At 45.0% G+C, this 23,039-nt stretch overlaps 1 protein-coding gene across 4 annotated transcripts in view; it reads left to right on the top strand.

Moving 5' to 3' along the window:
- Positions 1-23,039, top strand: part of NCOA2 (nuclear receptor coactivator 2) — a 244,430-nt gene that overhangs the window by 218,061 nt on the left and 3,330 nt on the right. For all 4 annotated transcript variants that reach the window (XM_082259561.1, XM_082259562.1, XM_082259563.1 and 1 more), the window contains exons 19-21: positions 923-1,097; positions 3,419-3,617; positions 10,654-10,743. In XM_082259561.1, the coding sequence (XP_082115687.1) occupies positions 923-1,097; positions 3,419-3,617; positions 10,654-10,743 (464 nt within the window). The remainder of the gene's footprint in view (positions 1-922; positions 1,098-3,418; positions 3,618-10,653; positions 10,744-23,039) is intronic.

Genomic DNA, 23,039 nt, shown 5'->3' with positions numbered 1-23,039 from the left:
AGGCGTCAGTCAGCAGGTTTGCCAGGCGGTCACTTGGTTGCTGGTGCACACTTTTACAAATTTTTTTAAAGTGCATGTGTTGGCATCTGTGGATGCTTCTTTTGGCCGCAAGGTTTTGCAGGCTGCTGTTTAGAGGACCTGATCCTCTTTGGGGGTGTATTGTTTTTTTCAGGTTGAGCCCCTGTTGCCTCATTGGCTAATGTTTAGTCTTGGGGAATTTTTTGATTGTTCCCAGCCCTCATGTTTAACACTGCTTTGGGACATTCCAGTTGTCATGAATACCAGGATGTCTGTCAATGATTGAAAGAGAAAATGGGATTTTTGACTTACCGTAAAATCCATTTCTCTGATGTTCATTGACGGACACAGCACCCACCCCTCTATGGAGTTATTTATTCTCCTGACACTGGTTGTTACAAAACTGAGTGGCTATAGCAGAGAGTGGGAGTATACCCCCTGGGACTGCCCATCGGTGTAGCCAAAACTTTTTTCTACCTAGTGTCCTACTCCTGTAGGGGGCAGTATAACCCAATGCTTATGATTACCAGGAGCTATGTCCATCAGTGAATATCAGAGAAATGGATTTCACGGTAAGTCAAAAATCCCATTTTTACTTTTGGTACACTTGGATTATAACTATTTAAGCCACTTTCCTTCTGTAGCCAGCAGTGTCAAAATGAACTACAGTGTAGTGCAAGTATACAAAAATCTTTTAGATCTCTACAAAAAAAGTCCCTGACAGTTTCACTCTGGAATTGCATTGATACACCTCTCTACCTGCAGGCTCTGCTGTGCTACTAGCTTTGTTTTCTTGTGGCTGTTATTAGTGGTTGCTTTTACAATATATTTAATATGAATTCCTTTGTGATATATTGCATGGTTATTGAAGTGTGTTCCATGTCTAAACTAATGTGTCCTTTAGGAATGAGTCAGCAGTCCGACCCTGGATTTACTGGGGCAACAACCCCTCAAAGTCCAATCATGTCACCCAGAATGGCTCATACACAAAGTCCCATGATGCAGCAGTCACAGGCTACCCCTGCCTACCAGTCAGCAGACATAAATGGATGGACACAGTCAAGTAATGGTGGGAACAGGTAATGCATTGCCACATGTGTAAAAGTTATTATTTTGTCAGGATTGCATGCAAACTTTTGCATGTGAAATTTAGAATTTTTTTTTTGTGAAACGATTTCCTCTATAAAACAAAAATCAGATGGCAAGTTCAATGATTTACATACCGGGGAAGTTATTTTTAGATCGCCTATATTTTGTTTAAAAAGTGAATTTGCGAAGTTCCCTCCCCCCCCCCCCCCCCCTAAAATCCTGCTCCCCTATGCACCAATATTCAATTAACCACTTTTTTGTTTACAAGCTTAAATCCATATTTTTTGCTACAAAATTAAAAAAAGTCACTTGGTATTTTGCGCAGCGGTTTTCAAACACAATTTTTTTGGAAGAAATACACTTTAATGAATTTTTAAAAAACTACAATATTTACCCTAATTTTTTGTAAAATTTAAAAGATGAAAAGCTGAGTAAATAGATACCTTACATATCACGCTTTAAAATTATGCACGCTCGTGGAATGGTGTCAAACTACAGTACTTAAAATCTCTATAGATGATGCTTTAAATGCCTCTACAGGTTACCGGTTTAAAGTAACAGAGGAGGATTAGTGCTAGAATTGTTGCTTTTGCTGTAAGGTTTGCGCCGATACCTCACGTGTGGTGTGAACACTGCTTACATATGCACGCGACTTTAAGTATGGGTTTGGTTCTGCGTGTGAGCACAGAGGGATGGGGAGCACTTTACATGTTGTTTTTTGTTTTATTCCCTTATTTTACATTTTATTTTTACACTGTCCCTTTAATTTTTTTATCACTTTTACTCCTATTACAAGGGATGTAAACCTCTCTTTTAATAGAAAAGACCCCAAATCTCTTCTTTACCTTTTTAAATGCAAAAGATCAAGATCAAAAAATAAATAAATTACTTTTAGCCTGGACTGGAAGTCGCTCTGGTCTTTCAAGGCCATAAAGGCAATCAAAAAGTTTAATTTCTTTAATCGCCTATGGGAGCAGCCAGCCGCACTGCCGGATCGTTGTTCTGGTGAACTGGAGGAAATGGTAAGCCTGGGAAAGCTTCAGACCGGTTTCATGAGGAAGCCAGCCGCTGGCTGAAAAAAGGGTTTACCAGGGTTATGGCTGATATCTTGCATATCGTGCATTTTTCGCATGACAAACGATCTGCAAATTCATCAAAAAACAAGCTAAAGAAAAGCTCCACTCAAAGTTCTGGGGCTTCTTTGGAGTGTTTGTCATGCCTAGAGCAGCCTATTTGAGTGTATTAGTTGCCCTATACACCATGAGCAGAAAAACTACAAAATACCCCCCCCCCCCCCACCAAAAAAAAAACCTGTAGAAAGATGTGAATGGGGGGCAGCTGAGTGTCTCTGTCCACTCCCTCCTATGTGGCAGGTTACATTGACAAGCCAGGCAAATGCACGTGTAGAAGGATGGTGGGGATGCTATGCGAACCTAGTTGATGGGTGCAGGGTGTGCGCTAAGGAGGACAGCTGGTAAACTGCTTCCTGTGTCTTACTGGCTCTCAGGTCCCTAATCTACATTAATGGTATATTGGTACATAGGTGAACTTAGCCTTTAAGCTGCCCACAGATGGATGGACTTGAGTCCGGTTCAGCAGGAACCGGCCAAGATTCGATGTCTTGATGGGCAGCCTGGTCGATCAACTTCAGAACAACCAGCCTGTTGGATTTTTTTAACAGATGACTGCTAATGGTTAGCTGCCAGCAGTGATCATTGTGTTCTGCTTGCAGGGAAATTTGTTGACCTAAAAAAAAAGAGGATGTGTGGATTCTGTGGAAATCCTCTATTGGGGACACCCAATAGCTGCCAATGGTGGGGTTTCTGTTTTACTTACTTTTCTTGTGTCTGGAGCAGGAAATGAGGGTAACTTTCCCCAGTTGTGGTTCCAGGGAGCGATAAAAGCTGACACAGGTTATACTACAAATATATTGGTGAGTCAGAGGTGTAGCTATGCTGTTATGTTCCTTGATGCAGAATGTGCACAATCGCCCATCTGATTATCAGTAAAATGTACCATATGCAGAAAAGCCCTCCATAAACTCAACATGTGAGTATCAAACCTCTTCTAGCCAATAAAAATGGCATACCTGTGTTTCTCTTGGTGAACAGATGGATACATTTGGAATCTCTTAGAACCGGGCCCTGTGAGCCCTGAGTCTTGGTAGCGGTTGCTGCTCTGTGAGACCTACAGATGTATGGGCACTAAACAACTTCTATTTTAACCATATGACCAGGATTCAAGATTATAATAACTGTGTTATAACGGGTTTTTCAAATACTTGATCTAACAAAACCATCTTGTTTTTCAGCATGTTTTCACAACCATCGCCTCCACACTTTGCGCAGCAAGCTGGCACTGGCATGTTCAACAACAACATGAACATCAATGTGTCTATGACACCCAATACGAGTAATATGAACAGCATGAACCAGATGACTGGGCAGATCAACATGACCTCAGTGACCTCCGTGCCTACATCAGGACTGTCCTCTATGGGTCCAGAGCAGGTAAACACCCCACCCCTTTTCCCATGTTGTCTTGTATCAAATAGATATTTCTTCTTTGGTCAGTGTGGTCTAATTTTGGTAGTGTAATAGAAACATAACGTTTTTTAAGATGTAAGACTCAATGGGTGCTTTTAGAACAACCAAACGTTCTTGCCTGTCTTCTCAATCATCAGAATCATTTCTCTCCTAAAGGGTATGTCTACTTTTGCAGGTTAATTTGAGAAAGCCCCTCTATAGGTTTGTGTTCCCATTCACACAACACACCTAAAAATGTATTTCTTTTTCATTCATTGACGGACTCCTGGTATTCATAACCATTGTTTATACTGCCCCCAACAGGAGTAGAACACTAGGCAGAAAAAATTCTGGCTATACCCATGGGCAATCCCAGGGGGTATAATCCCTCTCTCTCTGCTATAGCCACTTTTTTCTGCCTAGTCAAGAATAAGGAAGAATTCCCTGCTGGGATCTTTGGTCCTGGCAAAATTTTTGGGATAGGAAATGTTTTCCTTCTGTATTTTTCCTGTAAGATCTACAATCAACTGCCAGACTGGGCGACCGGCTGGATAACTAGATCCTAGTGGTCACCCCAGTCTGGTTAGTGAGAGCGCGCAGACTTCAGCTCCACGCTAGGTCGGCCTGTGAGTTAAACGCCTTGCAAAATCGCCTATGACCAGGTCCTGGCCTGAGTCACAGCATTCCTCCTGGCCGACAGCCCCCCCCGTTTCGATGGAGAGGGGTTCTGTTTATAGCGGTGCCCGCCTGGTTCCTGGTATGGTGAGTAGTTGTCCCACCTCTCCCCCTGGAGGGTTTTGCAGTGGATGTGGGCCGCTCCTTGGGACGGTCAGACCCCCGGGTTCTCCTCCTTCCCCAGGCAACCCCCTTTGCTGAGTCCTTCATCCTGCCCCCCCTTCCACATACGCTGGGGCTGTTTGGGTGGTCTGGCCACTTTCCAGGGAAGGGGGCAGGGTGCTAACTGGGGGTGGGGGGATCAACCACACGATCGACTGTGCGGAAGGGGGGTCTATAACTGGTGGGGGCTCCTGCAAGTGAGGCCTGATCTTCCAATCTTGGATCCCTGTATACCTAGTGGTGCCTCATGTGGCTGCCATTTTGTTGTAGCCTGTGTGTTCTATACATTGCAGTCATGTTTGTATAGTCTGGCAGCCAATTTGCTGGGGTTTGCCATTGGAAATAGTGGGGTACATGACAGTGGAGCCCTGTGGGCGGCGATTTCGGCGGTGGGAGCCCATTCCCCGGTGCGGACTCCTGGATCATTGTACTTCCTGATCGCCGAACGTGTAGTGCAGATTATACAGGTGGCTGCAGGTGCTTGTCTCTGCGGGTGGTGAGTCTGGTTGGGTCCTCTCCCTCTCTGCTATGGATCGCTTGGTGCTTTGTGACTAGCGACTGGCTGGTGCTGCCAGCGTGTTGGGGGTTGTCCCTTAGCAGTGTTTTACACTTTTTTGTGGGGTCCCCCTGGTGACCCATGGAGTCTTTGGGTCACATTTCCCCACTGGATCCCTTTTGGTCTTGCCCTGCTCTTGGGGACGATCTCCTTCTGCGAGCAGAGTTTCCCTCTGCTCTGGTGCAGAACCTGGAGATCACAATAGAAAACTCTGCGGGAGCTCTGCTGGATTCTGAACTTTCTGAAGTCTGCTCTGGTTCCGTCCACAAAGCTGGACTATCTGGTCCTGACTCTGGACTTGGCCTTAGCTAGAGTGCTCCTTCCTCTGGACAAACTCCAAAAATTCGCAATTCGCCTCCTGCTGTCCAACAGATGGTCATCCCTCCGGACTTGCATGCGGGTGCTGGGCCTGATGGTGTCTACCTTTTTTAGGTGGTTCTGTTGGCACAGTTCCATACGAGGTCCCCGCAAAGGTAGATTCTGACTGAATTGGACAAGACTCCCAGTCTCTGGAAAATTAGATCCAGTTGAGTCAGGGAACAAGGGAGTCCTTGATATGGTGGCTTCGTGCTCCGGCTGGGCAAATCCTTCTTCCCCTTGTATTGGACAGTGGTCACCATGGATGCCAGCCTGTCCGGCTTGGGAGGCGTCCTCGGCAAGAATTCTGCTCAGGGGATTTGGACGCTGGAAGTATCCAGACTACCGATCAATGTCTTTGAACTCTGAGCGATCAGACTGTGTCTGGATCATTGGATGGATCTTCTTCAGGGTTGTCCAGTGCGCATTCAATTGAACAATGCCACAGCCATGGCTTATGTCAATCAAGGGGGCACAAGAAGTGTCCTGGGGGCTCTGGAGGTAGCCGGCATTCTAAGGTGGGCAGAACGGTTCATTCCAGCCCCCTCTGCCATACACATTCCCGTTTTGGAGAATTGGCAGGCGGATTATCTCAGTAGGCAGGAGTTGGACCACGGGGAGTGGTCCCTTTTTATCTGGAGGTGGTTCTATCAGCTATGTCTCTGGTGGGGAACCCCTGAGGTAGATCTGTTGGCATCCCAGTTCAACGGAAAGATGCAGAGGTTTGTGGCTCGGTCAAGGGATCCTCTGGTGGATGCCACAGACACGCTGGTGGCTCCGTGGGGGTCAGCTGGTTTACCCCTTCTCTCCTCTCAACCGTCTGCCCAGACTTCTTTGCAGGATCGAGACGGAAGAGTTTCCTGTCATCTTAGTGACTCCAGACTGGCTTCGCCAGGCTTGGTATGCCGATCTGGTGCCACTGGTCGCCGACCTTCCTTGGAAGCTTCCTCTCAGGTAGGATCTTCTGTTCCAAGGACCGATCTTCCATCCTGCTTTACAGTCGCTGGCTTTGACAGTTTGGCTGTTGAACGCCAGGCACTGAAGGATAGGGGTCTATCTGAGTCTGTGATTCCTACCCTGTTAAAGGCTAGGAAATCTACTTCCAGGAAGATCTACCATCGCACATGGAAAACCTACATTGCGTGGTGTGAGTCTCTTGGGGTTTCCGCCTCGCTCCTTCTCGGTGGCTCGGATCTTAACCTACCTTCGGGGGGGTGGGGGGGTTGAACAGAAATTGGCCTTGAGTACCACCAAGGGCCAGGTGTCCGCTTTGTCGGTCTTCTTTCAACGACCTTTGGCCACACACTGCCTGGTGCGTACCTTTCTTCAGGGTGTCCAACATTTGGTTTCTCCAGCGCAGGCTCCGTTGCCGGCTTGGGATCTTAATTCGATCTTTCAGCTCTGTTGTTTTTTTTTTCAGGTGGGCTCCGGTTGGTTGTTTGAGCCCCTGTTGTCTGGTTGGCTAATGTTTAGTCTTGGGGAATATTTTAGTTGTTCCCACCCCTCATGTTTAACATTGCTTTGTGACGCCCCAATGGTTATGAATACCAGGAGCTGTGCTTGTCAGTGAACGAAAGAGAAAATAGGATTTTGGACTTGCCGTAAAATCCATTTCTCTGATGTTCATTGACGGACACAGCACTCACCTTTCTGTGGAGTTGTAATTCTTCTGACACTACATGTAACAAAACTGAATACCTATAGCAGAGAGAGGGAGTATACCCCCTGGGACTGCACATAAGGAGTAGCCAGACTTTTTTTCTGCCTAGTGTCCTACTCCTGTAGGGAGCAGTATAACCCAATGGTTAAGAAGATCACGAGCTGTGTCCGTCAATGAACATCAGAGAAATGGATTTTACGGTAAGTCAAAAATCCCATTTTTTTTTTTTAGCTATTTCGAAGGAGGTGGTGTTATGGCTGATTCTAAGATTTCTGGACAGTCTTTATCCTCTTACAGAGTAAATCATACCCACATTCACATACAATGCAGGAGATTAGTTTCTAAATTTGAACCCTTTGGACAGACTTTGTTCAAATCTAGTTCACAGCTGATCATGAAGAACTGCACACACAGTACAGACAGGGTTAATTGTATTAAACTTTACTGCACTGCCCCCTCCCAAACATAACAAAGCAGGGGAAGCATGTAAGGATTTTTAGGCAAGTAAAAGACAGCCAGCTATTTTTTTATATTTTTTAAGTCATGCTATGTGAATGAGGACATGTAACAAATATAAAGTAGGTGTTCTAGTTTGGCTGAAAATGTGGAAATGCACTTAAAACGGAACTAAAGTGTTGTCATGGTGGATGGGATCTTGCAGAATATGCCACATTTACTGGTCACAGCACCTTCTAGAGTGGTGTGATGTACACAATCTCCTTTGTCACTCCATTGCTGCTGCTTACATTTTCTGTGGATCTTCTTGCAAGTTTGGTGTCCTTGGTCTTGTTTGGCTAGCCCAGGGTGACTTAACTACTGCGCCTACCCATATCATGCTGAGATTTTTGCATTGAGCTGCAAGTGCAAGGCTCAGTGTGTACAATCCAAAGAAAATTGCTGGCATGCAGACGTTATTTTTATTGCAAGAGGCTCTGTATGCCTCGTCTGCTCTTTACGAGTCTGCCAACTACTTATTTTTCAGTCTTTAGTTCACTTTATATAGTTGAGGTTGATAATACTTTACTGACGGCTTATATCTGTGTTACATGTATCTGTAATATTACATATTACAAAGTCTCATATTTTTTTTTAAATAACAAACCTTCTACTTAACTTACCTGCTCTGTGCAGTTAGTTTTGCCCAGAGCAGCCTGGATCCTCCTCTTTTGGGTCCCTCTTTGAGGCTCATGGCCCCTCCCTCCTGTTGAGTGCCCCCACAGCAAGCAGCTTGCTATGGGGGCATGCGAGCTGAGCAGACTTGTATAAAGTACTCGAAATTTCTACTTGAGTAAAAGTACAAGTGCTCGATCAAAAAGTGACTTGAGTAGAAGTGGAAGTGCTCGCAGAAAAAGTTACTTAAGTAGAAGTACTAAAGTATTCAACATTTTTTTTACTTAAGTATTGCAAGTAGTTTTTTCAAAAAATTTGCTACTTAAGTACTAAAAGTAAAAAGTACCAGTAGTTTTGAAAAAAAAATTCTACTCAAGTACTGAAAGTAGAAGTAGAAGTACTGTGTTATGTAGTTATTAAAGAAAGAAGTCAAAAGTTTGAACATCATATTGTTTTTTATTATTTCAAATGATTTATTCAAATGATTAACCTGTGTTTGTTAGTAGTTTCTTGATGCACTTTAAGCGCTGTAGCACCATTTATTTGTTTGTTTCATATTTTCTTTTTATTGGAAAGATTTGGTATAGCAGCTTTTATTATACACAGCCTTTATTTTCGTATGCGCTGATTTACAAATGACATTATACACATTTTTTTGAGCTTTATGCAACCTGCCATCTACTGTTCTGGCAGTGATAATTTTTTTAAAAGTAACGAGTAACTATGCAGCACAAAAAAAAAATACTTGAGTAGAAGTATTGAAATCATCAAAAAAATGTAGTGAAGTAAAAGTAGAAGTAGGAGAAAAAAATTCTACTCTAGGAAAGTACAGATACCGCATTTCGGTACTTAAGTACAGTACTTAAGTAGTTCTACTTCGTTACTATACATCTCTGGAGCTGAGTCACAGCTCCCTGTGTCCATTCAGACACGGAGCTGTGGCCTAACCCCACCCCTTTCTCTCCTGATTGGCAGAATGACTTTGATTGACAGCAGCGGGAGGCAATCGAACTACTGTGTCTCTGCCGATGAGGAGGGGAGTCCCAGGCAGCTTAGACACTCCTGAAACATCGCTAGGATAATGATGGGCGCAGGTAAGTATTTGGGTGGCTGCTGCACACAGAAGGTTTTTTTTTTTTTTTATCTTAATGCTTAGAATGCATTAAGTTAAAAATAACCTTCTGCCTTTACAATCCCTTTAGGCCTGATATCAGAGCTTTACTCCAGTACAACAGATTTTCTCGACTGAGAGTTTTTCTTCCTTCCTGTGTGTAAGATAAACAGCTCTATTATGACAGTAAGACTGTCACATAAGTCTCCAGGTAAATTAACAAAGTTTTTTAAATACCAGGAAACAAATTTTAAGTATAATTCCTGCTTCCTTACATCATTCTTTTTTTTTTTTTTGTTTTGTTTTGTTCAACCAGCAGGTGAAAAAAAAAAATGACTTGATTCCCCCATTCACACAAACCTCAACGTGGATGGGGGGAATCACTTCTGCTGTTTCATGTTCTGATGGCGGGGAACCTTCCCCACCCTCCGAATACTCTGATCAGTGCTGCTGGCTATAGCTGATGACACTGATCATTCAGGAAAATCCAGACAGACTGATTGTACACAAGTCGCTCGGCAGATCAACTTGTGTACAAACTGCCTGTCCCATACATGGATCAAAATTTGGTCGGTCCCTGCTGAACCAGCTGAATTTTAATCCTTGTATGGCTGCCTTTACACTAACTAGCCTTAAAAAAGCCCTCTTCCCCTCTTGATTCCTGTGCTAACTAATCTGTGTACACTTGCTTATTTTTAGCATGCTCCAGTCTAGTCACATGATCTCGTCTGTGTCAGTCAGCGGGGGAATAGAGGGAGTGCTGATAAAGTTATGAGAGGCTATGATTGGCATCACCCCTTCTGGAATTCCCAGCCATTGTCGAGCACTCTGTCCTGTCCCTTGCAGCTGCTGCTGACTGAAACAGGGGAGCAGGCTGAAAATAAAAGTACAGTAAACCCCCCTCCATTGCAGGGGTTACGTTCCGGACCCAGCCGCGAAAAGTGAAAATCCACGAAATAGAAAAACCCTATTTAAATACACTGTAGGCATGTATTTTTTTTACGGTCACTGTACGTGTAAAAGCATTTTGATTTCTCTAAACACACTTTTAAAACAATAGAAACTCATTTACACACAAAAAAATACTGAGAGACATAGCAAGAGCTATGGAAAACACAAAAATATTTAATTTTGAATTATTTATTTAGTAAAATAACATTACAGAAAAAAACGCAATATACCAGGACCGCAAAAACTGAACCGCGATGGAGCGGGGGTTTACTGTATACACCTTTTTGCACAGGTTAGTCAGCATTGGGTAGCAGGAGGCTAGGATCCAAGCCACTAGTCAATATTTACTAGCCCAACACAGACACTGCTCTGCTACTTTTCTTTGGCATACCAATAGGAAGTCAGTCAGGTGCAGTAAAACTGTTCCTTGGCTTTCCAGGTTAACGACCCGACTCTGCGTGGAGGCAGTCTATTTCCAAACCAACTACCTGGGATGGATATGATTAAACAGGAAGGAGATGCATCACGGGTAAGGACCATTGTCTTTCTAGCATACTACTGTTCCTAGTAAAGTGTGAAGCCAGGCTGCATCTCGAAAGTTATATACAGACCACCTGCTGGGAAATTTGCTGGTCAAAGCTATATGTCATGCTGGATTTCTGTAGGCACCTCTGCTTGTCACCAACCACTGTTTTGATTTGCTTTCAGCAACCCCTTTCACATACCACTTCTTTATTTCTAAGGGCCCATTCACACTAGAATGCAGTGTGGGAAACCCACGTTCCATGCTGGCTTCCCGCACCGCATTCAGATCTTCCTGCCCTTGCGATCTGCAGCAGGTGTACAAAGTGAACGACACCCCAAACACAGGTCGCAAACAGTAAGATTGCCCGCACCAGATCAGATGGTACAAAAGTATCATCCCATCTGGTTGCAGTACGTTTCTAAAAGTAGTGCTTGCACTACTTTTGGTATGGTGCAATTTCAGCCCATTGAAAATTAATTGGCTGAAATCGCACTGCACAGAACTTCATGTGAATTGCACAGGAACATGTAGCGCATTCCTGTGCGATTCACATCAAGTTCCTAGTTGGAATGGGCCCTAAATCAGCCATGTATGTAAATTTCCGCCCTCTCCCTGTTGTCCTTACATGATACTCGTGAACCCTCAATTCACCACCTTACTCCCATTACCTGCACTTTCAGCTTTATACATTCTTTTCATTCCTCATTTCTCTACCTTTTTTTTATCCATATGTGTCCATGTGCAAAATCAATGCTCATAGCAGCGATTTTCATATTTCTCAATCAACTGCACTTGCAGGGTTATAACAAGGAATGTGGCAGGATCTGCATCCCTTTAGATGTGATTTCCCTTTTGGAAGTATCTCACCAAAAATTAAATTTTTGATGCAGGGGATGCAAAAAATCTGACTTAGTGCAAACTTTGGGAAAAATCAGTGAGCCAATCACTCAAAGCAGGAAATTATATTTCTTGGGGGAGTTCTGTACACTATCTGTGTACAGAATGCCTCCAGGTTGTCATATTGCATTTTACAGACAATTATAGTTCTATAGTTTGAAAAGGAAAGGTAATTTTAAATACTCTTAAATTATAATATGACTTGTCGCTATTGTTATATATATATATTTATATTTTTTGCAATTTTTATTCCCACAAAAGTGGAATTACCCTTTAGGCTCAGTTCACATATATGTGGTTTGGAAAACGCACTGGATTGAAATCGCACAGTGTTCATGCGAACCACAGCAGGTGTCAATGTTAAGTTCTTGACACCACAAAACGGTTTGCAAAACGCAGTGCGTTTGACAGAATCAGATTGCATATGTGGGAACACTCATGTGATTCGATTCCAGTGCAGAAAAAAAGGGTCCTGTACCTTTTTTTGTGCAGATGCGGTGCGATTTGAGCCATACACATGGAATGGCTCAAATTGCACCACACAAACATCGCATGTGATTTGACTAGGCATGCGTTGCGATTCCTGCTCAAATCACATGCAGTGTCCACCACTGCATATATATCTTCTAGATTGTAACCTCTAACAAGCAGGGCCCTCTAGTTCCTCCTGTTTTGAACTGTATTGTAACTGTATCGTCTTCCTTCACATTGTAAAGCGCTGCGCAAACTGTTGGCGCTATATAAATCCTGTATAATAATAATATATGTGACCCCAGCCTTAAAGAGGTTGTACACCGAGAAAAAAATTTTTTCTCTTCTTTACATCCTGAAAGAGAAACCCATAATGAGCTAGTATGCATCGCATAGTAGCTCATTATGAAATACTTACCTTAGAACGAGCCCCCGCCGTGCCGTCCGCTTACCTGTATGACGGGCGACATGTATAGTCGCCCGTCTTCCGGGATCGCGGCATCCGGCCATCTGATTGGCCGGAGCCGCGGTGACGTCACTCCCGCGCACGCGCGCGGGAGCCGACGGTCACGGCGCGGGGCTCTGAAGGAACGGCACGATCCGCCGTTCCTTCAGAGCGCATGCGCCAGTGACGTCACTGGCTGCATTAAAGGTAAATATCTCCTAAACGGTGCATGTTTAGGAGATATTTACAGTACCTATAGGTAAGCCTTAATATAGGCTTACCTATAGGTACAACTTCCTGAGGAGGGTTTACTTCCTCTTTAATGCTCTGCCTTATGTGTTGCTTGTATTGCAGTGATCTGTCAAAGCCTTCAAAAGTGTTTTCCTATGCTGGAAATTGGGTTCCATTATGAAAGCAGCTGTTTGCTCTCAATAAATCCTGTTTATGGGGTAACTTTCAGGGATGGTTTTACTGAGGGTTGGTAATGTAGGTTTCTCCCGGTGACAATGAATGTTTGATTCATGTCTCCTTGGCTTGTTTACATATAACATTAACTAGAAAATTGGCTCTGCTTTTCTTTCCCCGCATTTAATTGCATTCTACTTACGGCAATAGTTCCATGAATAATTAAATGTGTTGTAGTTATGTGCCTGTCTATGGTAAGAATAATGGTGCCAAGATGACTTCACACAAACTTTAATCTTGAGCTCATAGCACTTAACATTCTGAATATAGCTTTGCAGCATCATATACAACACACATATTATTGAAGGAGTCCATTTTACAGGCACTACGAGTCCTTATTAGAGATTAACTCTTGGAATCCTTTTATTATAGAGCATAGAACACTCCTTTTTAAAGGAAACTTACTCTGGTTTTGCATATAACTGTATAATATAGTTAAAGCCCAACTCAAGGAAACTAGAAAATGATCCCCTATTTTTGGGCTGCATCGGCACTGCAAGATTGATTGCTTCTTCTGTTTAGTGTAAAAAAAGCTTTTACTTACCTGATCCTCAGCTCCCTGGCAGACAGCGCTCCCCTGCACTCCTGTATTGGTCCTTTGAACACATCCAGTTCAGGGCTATAGACCGTGCATTGGTCTTGGTGATGTCAGGACCTTAGATTGCTGGAGCGTAGGGAAGAAGAAGCTGCAGGGAATGGTCTTGCAGAGCAGAGGATCAGGTAGGTAAATCTACTTAACAATTCCCCTAAACCTAATTTTGAGAGTGATAACTTTCAATTTTCCTTTGGCTGAGGTTTAAGACTTCAGTATGAAAGTACTTTGCCAGCAAAATATAATATATTGCTTAAGAATATTTATTATTTTCATTGTGAGCCAGTGATTTCACTCAATACTTAACAGCATATTAGATATAGGCACCTCCTCCAACAGGAACCAGAAACACATTACCAAATACACTTTTTAAAAGGAAGTCCTTCCCTGGTCAGGTCAGTTTTTGTTTTCCTCCATCCAGAGGAGATACGTCACTTGGAACCTGAGTAAGGGGGGGGGCTTGGTTTCTCTGGCTTTCCTTTACTTCCACCCACCTCTACCTACCTGGCTCACCTGGGAGCAGCTGGTAGGGGTTCTCTGCTAGACTGCCCTCCAGGACCCCACCTGAGTAAGGGGGGGGGGGGCTTGGTTTCTCTGGCTTTCCTTTACTTCCACCCACCTGGCTCTCCTGGGAGCAGCTGGTAGGGGTTCTCTGCTATACTGCCCTCCAGGACCCCTCCATGGTGAGGGCCATTTCTGAAATCAACACACTACTTTAAGATAGACCAGCACTGGCTGCGCAGGTTCCCAGTCTGGGTGCATGCAGTGCAGGGCACTTTGTGGTGGGGACTCGCATAGTATGTGCCTTGGTGTGTGGCCTGGCTGTGTTCTTGTTTAGCCATATGATGCAGGACATTATCTTGGTCGGGATAAAGTAATTTCCAGGTGCCGGAGGCTGTATTTCCAAGCCTCGTTCTTGGCACAGGGGAAACGGAAGGGCCAGCTGGTGCCTTAATGGCTGTCAGGATGCTACGAGTGGAGGAAGTAATACTGAATTTTGGATTCTTCAATGCAGCTCCGGTGAATACAGATGCCGCACCAGCAGGACACGAGTAACCTGGGGATTGCTGTACCTACTTTCACTTGTGTTTGTTCCTAGCATTTCACCTAGCCTCTAATCCAGGGATCCTCAAACTATGGCCCTCCAGCTGTTGCGGAACTACACATCCCATGAGGCATTGTAAAACTCTATCATTCATAGACATGACTAGGCATGATGGGAATTGTAGTTCCTGAACAACTGGAGGGCCATAGTTTGAAGACCCCTGCTCTAATCGGTCACCAGTGACCTCTTGGTGTTGGGCTTACTGTGGTTTTCAGCTGTCCCTTTCTAGGACTACTTAAAGGGAGTTTGGGGGTCCTGACTGATTTCCTCTATTGACTGGTTAAGCTTGGCATATAGTGCCTGAAAAGTAAAGGAGGTGTCTACAAGTGCTTGTAGCAGCCTCCACTACAGTGAGTTGACCTCCGCCATCAAATCTTTAGGTATTCTTGGTAGATATGATACCCCTGCCCAACCTATGCCTGACAACTAGGTGGTGCTGCCAGTGCGGTGTCCCTTTGCAGTGTTTTTTTTTTTGTGGGGTCCCCCTGGTTACTCATGGAGTCTTTAGAGCACATCTCCCCACCTGATCCCCTCTCTGAGGCTGTGGCCAACCATCCATCGATGCACTGACAGTGGTCCTGCAGGCCTTCGTTTCCCGGGTGGAGATGGCTTTCGGATGACAGGCTAGAAAAATGCGATCTCCCCCGCCTCATCTGTCTTGTCATTTCATGAATCGGATGTGGGTCTCCCTGCTGGGTCTGCCACCCCATGCCCAAAATCCTCTGATAGTTAGGATGATTCCTCCACATCTGCAATGGTGCACAAAAAGGCACTGGTGGAAGCACTAATTGTATCTGTGTGTGAGACCTTAAAGATGGAGGACGCAGCTGCGACGGTTCCCTTTGGCACTCTAAAGCCAGCCAGAGCGGCAAAGGTGTTTCCTTTCCCCGCCTATTTTGACAGAAATGTTGCTAAAGAGTGGGGACGACCAAAGCGTCCCCGTGGGATCCCTAAGTGATTTGCTAGGTGATACCCCTATGAGAAGTCCTTTATTGAGAAGTGGACTGTTCCACCGGTGGTGGACTCTCTGGTTTCCGGATTGAACAAGGCAACCATGATTCAAGTTGAAGTGTCCCCGGCCTTTAAAGATCCGGCTGACAGGAAGGCGGAGGCTGTGGCCCGCAGTATTTACACTCTGGCTGGTTCGGCACAGACGTAGGTCACCCTTCTGGGTCTGCGACCAGGGGCCTGGAAACTTCTGATAATGAGGATGATTTTGCCACATCTGCGACAGCGCATAAAAAGGCACTGGTGGACGCACTGATTGTATCTGTGCGTGAGACCATGAAGATACCCTGCGGCACTCGTAAGTCATCCAGAGCGGCAAAGGTGTTTCCTTTCCCTGCTCATTTTGACAGAATTGTCGCTAAATAATGGGGATGACCAAAGCGTCCCCATGGGGTTCCTAAGCGCTTTACTAGGCGTTACCCCTATGAGGAGTCCCTTCTTAAGAAGTGGACTTTGCCAACGGTGGTGGACCCTTAAACAAGGCAACCATGATTCCGGTTGAAGAGTCCCCAGCCTTTAAGGACCTGTCTGACCTGAAGGTGGAGGCTGTGACCCACACTATGTACACCTTAGCTGGTTCAGCAATGAGACCAGTATTTACAGTTGCCCTAGTGTCGCTAACTCTGACTGAGTGGGCTATGCTCCTACGCCGTGACCTGGAGGGAGAACCGCTCCCCCCTGCCTTTTCTGAGCGGATGGACCAGCTGATCCAGGGGCTGCAGTTTATCTGTGATGCCTCTTTGGATGCAGCTCCTCTGATGGCTCACCTCTCTGTTTTGGTGGTGGTCCTTTATCATGTCTTTTGGCTCAAATGCAGGTCAGTACCTTTTCTTCCGCAGCCTACTAAGGGTAAGGAACCTAGTCATAGAAGTGGACCTTCCTTCTTGGCCCTTCCTTCTCGGCTCATAAGAAGTTTTTTTGTCCCTCGGGGTCGACTGACAAGGGCTCGAAGCCTTTCAAGGCCTCCTCTGGCGGATCAAAACGAACCTGGTTTGGCAAGCCTAAAGCCGGCTTCTCCAGACTTGGGGAAAAGGCTCCTTCTGCATGAAGGTGTGCCCTTACCCGTATTGGGGGTGGGGAACATCTTTGCTGGTTTCCAGACCCATGGACTTCCCTGGTACAAGACAAGTGGGTTCGCAAAGTCATTCGGTCCGGCTACAAGATAAAGTTTGCTTGTTTGCTCTTGTCCCCCGGGAAGGTTTTTTCCTTCCAACCTGCACCTATCCCCAGACCATTTACAGGGTCTGTTTGGGGTGGTACAAGACCTCTTCCTTCAAGGAGTGAATTTGGAACATTTTCAGGGTTTTTATTGAAACCTTTTCAGTTCCCAGGAAGCAAGGCAAAGCGCATCCAATCCTAGACCTCAAGGCGCTAAACTGCTTTGTGTGGGTACAGAAGTTCAGAATGGAGTCCATTCAAACGGTGCTGGCATCCCTGCGTCAGGGGGATTTCCTCGCCTCTATAGATATCAAGGATGCCTATCTTCACATGCCAATATGTGCCAGTCACCAACGGCTTCTCTGCTTTGCTGTGGGAGAGGAGCATTATCCGCTTGTGGATTTACCCTTTGGTCTTGCATCCGCTCCTCGGGTCTTCAGAAAAGTGTTGGCTCCGGTGCTAGCCTTGCTACACCAACAGGGGATCGCGGTACTGGGCTACGTGGACGGTCTCCTTATGCTAGCAGTGTCTCCCTCTACTCTGGTGGAGAACCTGGAGATCACAAAACTAACTCTGCGGGAGTTCGGCTGGATTTTGAACTTTCAGAAGTCTGCCCTAGTTCCGTCCACAAAGCTGGAATATTTGGGCCTGACTCGGCCGTTGCCAGAGTGCTCCTTCCTCTGGACAAACTCCAGAAATTGCAGACTGCAATTCGCCTCCTGCTGTTCAACAAATGGTCATCCCTCCGGGCTTGCATTTGGGTGCTGGGCCTGATAGTATTTACCTTCGAGGTGGTTCTTTTTGCACAGTTCCATACAAGGTCCCTGCAAAGGTAGATTCTGACCAAGTGGTACAAGACTCCGCAGTCTCTGGACCATTCCCATCCAGCTGAGTCGGGGAACAATGGAGTCTCTGATATGGTGACTTCACTCGACGGGCAATTTGGCTGGTAAAATCCTTCCTTACCTTGTATTGGACAGTGGTCACTACGGATGCCAGCCTGTCCGGCTGGGGAGGCGTCCTTGGTAAGCATTCTGCTCAGGGGATCTGGATGCTGAAAGAGTCCAGACTACCGATCAATGTCCTGGAACTCCGAGCGATCAGACTGTGTCTGGATCATTGGACGGATCGTCTAAAGGGATGCCCAGTGCGCATTCAATTGGACAATGCCACAGCTGTGACTTGTGTCAATCACCAAGGGGACACAAGACATGCCCTGGTCGGCCCTGGAGGTAGCCGGCATCTAATGTGGGGCAGAGCGGTTAATTCCAGCGCTCTCCACCGTACACATTCCCGGGGTGGAAAATTGGCAGGCGGATTACCTCAGTCGGCAGGCGTTAGACCATGGGGAGTGGTCCCTTCATCTGGAGGTGTTTTATCAGCTTTGTCTCCAGTGGGGCACCTCCGAGGTGGATCTGTTGGCGTCTCAGCTTAACTGAAAGGTGCAGAGGTTTGTGGCTCGGTCAAGGGATCCACTGATGGATGCCACAGACACGCTGGTGGCCCCGTGGGGTCATTATTGTCTGATCTACACCTTCCCTTATCTCAAGCTTCTGCCCAAACTCCTATGCAGGATTGAGGCAGAAGGGATTCCGGTCATCTTAGTGGCCCAGGACTTGCCTCGCCGGGCTTGGTACGCCAAACTGGTGTGGCTGGTCACCAATGTTCCTTGGAAGCTTCCTCTGAGGGAGGATCTGCTGTCCCAAGAACCAATCTTCCATCCTACGTGGTGTGAGTCTTTTGGGTTAATCTCCGCTCCTTCTCTGTGGCTCGGAGTACCATCAAGGGCAAGGTATCGGCCTTGGTGGCCTTTTTCCAACACACTGCCTGGTGTGTACTTTTCTTCAGGGTGTCCGACATTTGGTTCCTACAGAGCGGCCTCCGTTGCTGCGTTGGAATCTTAATTTGGTGCATTTAGCTCTACAGAAGTCTCCCTTTGAAAACATTCGGGAGATTCTACTTTTGGTGGCTATCAACTCTGCGCGCAGGGTGTCTGAACTGGCAGCGTTATCCTGTCTTCCACCTTCTCTGGTGATTCACAAGGGTACAGTGGTGCTTCGCCCCTGTCTGTCATTCATTCTTAAGGTGCTGTCTGATTTTCATTTGAATGAAGATATTGTGTTGCCTTCGCTGTGTCCCAGGCCTAAACATCGGAATGAAATTGCCTTGCATGCCTTGGATGTAGTTTGGGCAATTCGGGTGTACCTGGCAGCTAAGGAGTCTTTCAGGAAGTCAGACTTCCTATTTGTGCTCAAGGATGGACCTCGCAAAAGGTTGTCCGCTTCCTCTGCGACCATTTCCAGATGGATCAGACAGACGGTGGTTCAGGCCTATTCCATCAGGGGTTAGTCCCTCCTGGGCCTTCCATTTTCGATCGTCAGTGACGCAGATTTGCAAGGCGGCCACTTGGTCGTCGGTGCACACTTTTACAAAGTTTTATAAACTGGATGTGTTGGCATCTGCAGATGCTTCCTTTGGCTGCAAGGTTTTGCAGGTTGCTGTTAAGAGGACCTGATCCTCTTTGAGGTTGTATTGTTTTTTTCAGGTGGGCTCCAGTTGTTTTGGTTGAGCCCCTGTTGTCTGGTTGGCTAATAGTCTTGGGAATTTTTTTTGCTGTTTCCCACCCTTCATGTTTGACACTGCTTTGGGATGTCCCAGTGGTCAAGAATGATAGGAGCTGTGTCTGTCAATGAACGAAAGAGAAAATTGGATTTTTCATTTCTCTGATGTTCTTTCTTCTGTGGAGTTAAAATTCTCCTGACACTGCTTGTAACAAAACTGAGTGACTGTATCAGGGAATATATACCCCCTGGGACTGCGCATGGGTGTAGCAAGAAGTTTTTTTGCCTGGTGTCCTACTCCTGTAGGGGACAGTATAACCCAATGGTTAAGAATAACAGGTGCTGTGTCCGTCCCTGAACATCAGAGAAATGGATTTTATGGGAAGTCAAAATCCCATTTTTGTCCACAGGTTCACTGACCCTCATCTAGTAGTACAAGTGGTTGTTTTTATTGATAGTCTACACCCCTTCGCGGATATTATGCATGTGCAGTGGATACTTTCTGGATGTATTTTCATACTTTACAATGGGAGGGTCCCAGTTAGACTAAAGTTGCATATTTTTAATAGGGCCCCTGTACTTCTGTCGTTGTCCATCCTATACGACAGCTTTAACCTTTCTCAGAACTTCCTGTCTATGTCAGGATAGCCTTTTTATTTAATTTTTTGTTTGGGGGGGGGGGGGGGAATTTAAAAATGTATGTGATGTCTTGTGCAGCATGGCAACATTTGTTTTAGAGAGTGGTGCAGCCAGTTAGTGCTTTTTTTTTTTTAGCACTGGGACCTTCACAGGGCTTGTGCGGTTCTTGTGCAGTTTTGGTATTTGCCATCGTAGAATACTGTTTTGGACCTCTTTCTGACTTCCGTTGTAGTGGATGTTACAATCTTGACATGGGGCCAAGTAGCTTAAGCTGAAATTCACACATGCACAACCATGTCCGCAAATGCAGTGCAGCACAACCCAATCTTGGCAAACAATTGGTGCATGTAGGGGGGTCTGGCAGTGGCTTGTTTTTTTTTTTTTTTTTCTCTTTAAGACTTTTCCATATGACTGCTAACTCAAAAAAGATCATTTGTACGTAAAAGTGAAAGTCCAGCCTATTACTAAAAAAACATAAACCTCCTTCCACCCCCTTCTAAACCCTATGAAAGAAAAATGTGTATACTTATATTCTGAGAGCGATCTGATCCAGTCACATGATCTCCCCAGCAGCCGCCTTCAGTGAAGATGAGGGATCACTGACAACAGCTGCAGGGTCGTTTTGATATGTTTTTTCTAATTGCAACTTAAACATGTCACCACAGTATTGATTGTGTAATATTGTACTTAAAGCTACTAGTCATAAGGGGTTTATGAGAATCGTAACTTTTTATTTGTCCTCATTTAAATATTTAATGAGGACAAAGCCTTTTTTTTATTTATTTTTTTTTTTTAAAGGGACTGTTTAATTCTTTTTTTCCACCACCCATCGTTACTTCATGAGGTTTTGACTTAAATTTAGAATACTCATCTGTGCCAGAACTAAAATAAAATTAATAATTTATCAGCACCACCATTAGCCCTTGCTTAGTTAAACCTTCAATTTTGGATGATAAAACATTGCCGTTCCCTCTGTTTAAAAGACAACCTTCTCAGGATAGTTCTACTGTCCTTCATAAATTTATGTTTACATTTGGCAGACCAGGTATATATGCAGATAATCTTGAGAGAAAAAGGTGAATAGACAAGATTTTCTAAACTCTCCAAGTACATAAAGCTGGCTAGTAAGTTTTATTTATTTATTTATTTATTTTTTTACTCCATCCACGTAAATGAGTTTTAAGGAGCATTCCTCCCCCAAACAGTTACATAGTGTTCTGGCAGATGCACCTGTTGCTATCAGAATACATTGATCAGCGGCTACAGCATGTCTCTACCATAGAAGCTGATCAAATGATCAACCTCTGCTGAGCAGGGGCGGCCACACACTGATCAGAATGCAGCCAGTTCCTTCTGAACTGGAGGAATGTTTTTCAGTGAATGGCTAATATTCCTTCTTGTACTATACTGTCTCACGGTACCCCACTGGTATTCGATCACTGGATATGGGAGACTTTGTATGGACACTACCACTGTGCAGCACTGCTATTCAGGAATAACAGCCTACATATTTATTGTGCAGATTTTGTTACCTGTGTTGTACATTAAAGTGGTTGTTAATCCACTGTGATCTTTATACCATCCCCATTGTTAGATAAGAACATGTGTCCTAGTGCCTGTACTTTTTTTTATATATATATAATAAAAAGCAGATTTCTACCTGGTCTTACAGCGCCTCCCAGTGCTCACGTGACTCCCGGCTCTCTCCCCTCTTCGTCTGTCAGCTCCTTCTAATGGGAGGTGCTGTGAAATCTGCTTTTTTTTTTTTATAAAGCACAGAGACTATGACACATGTTCTTTAACAATGGGGATGGTATAAAGATCACATGGTTTTGTAACAGTGGGGAGGGGAGCAGAGCGGGGCTAGTGAGAGCTGATGGGCAGGGAGGGGAGGAGGGCAGAGGGAGACGGAGGAGAGCTGCAAATAGCAGCAGTTGACTGAGGCACATAAACTGACTGCGGTGTCAGGGCTCAGCAGGCCTGATAAACCGTGGTCAGTTTACAGGGGGATGGTATAACCGGGAATGATCAGCCAGGTATTGCAGGTGATACAGGGGGCCAAATGACACCGCACATGCACTGTGTCTGTATAACATGCTTTAAAGGAACGGGATCCATTGTTATCCTTAAAAAAAAAAAAAAACACTTTAATTTGCAATAATTGAGGCACAATTTTGAATACATTAGTAAACATTTATGAGATAATTTTATTGAATCTAATTTTCACATTATGTCAAACATATACTATAGGTATAAGAACACAATGGTCCTTGAATTTATTCCTTTTGGAAAAGGTGGACTCAGCCTTTAACCACCTGCAGACTGCTCACAGTAAATATGCGGCGAGCAGGCAGCAGGTACAGGCACAATCACCTATTTGTATGTCCTGCCTTTCTTCTGTGTTCAAGGTGCACAAGCATACCCCCTCCGGTCCGTGCTGTAATTGGACACAGCACAAGTTTGGCAGAAGATTTCAGCCAATGATTTAGTGAAGTTATGTGTTTACAAAGACACAGAACAACGTGTACATAGGAACAGTGATCTGGCTGTTCTTGAAAAGCAGGGAGAAAAAACAGCCAGTAAAGTAAAAGCATCACACGTTACAGATGTTGCACACACAGTTAACCCCTTAATTGCTGCTAGATGTTAACCCCTACCCATCCAGTGTCATTAGTACAGTGGCAGCGTCCCAACAGTATTATCACTGTATTGGTGTCACTAGTGACGTCGGTGTCAGTGATCCTTCCAGATGTGTCTTGTTTGGGTGGCAGGCGATCTGAAGCTATCATAGTCCGAATGTAAGTTACGAAGTACTGCCATTACAGTATAGCGTCATATAGGTGCATAATTTCTAGTGTGTGTGTGTGTGCGTGTGTATGTATATGTGTATATATAATATAGTGCCTTGCGAAAGTATTCGGCCCCCTTGAACTTTGCGACCTTTTGCCACATTTCAGG

This window comes from Pelophylax lessonae (assembly GCF_965119305.1).
Source record: "Pelophylax lessonae genome assembly, chromosome: 5".
NCBI lineage: Eukaryota > Metazoa > Chordata > Amphibia > Anura > Ranidae > Pelophylax > Pelophylax lessonae.
Note: the sequence above shows the minus strand (reverse complement) of the source record. Positions and strands in the feature narration are given on the sequence as shown.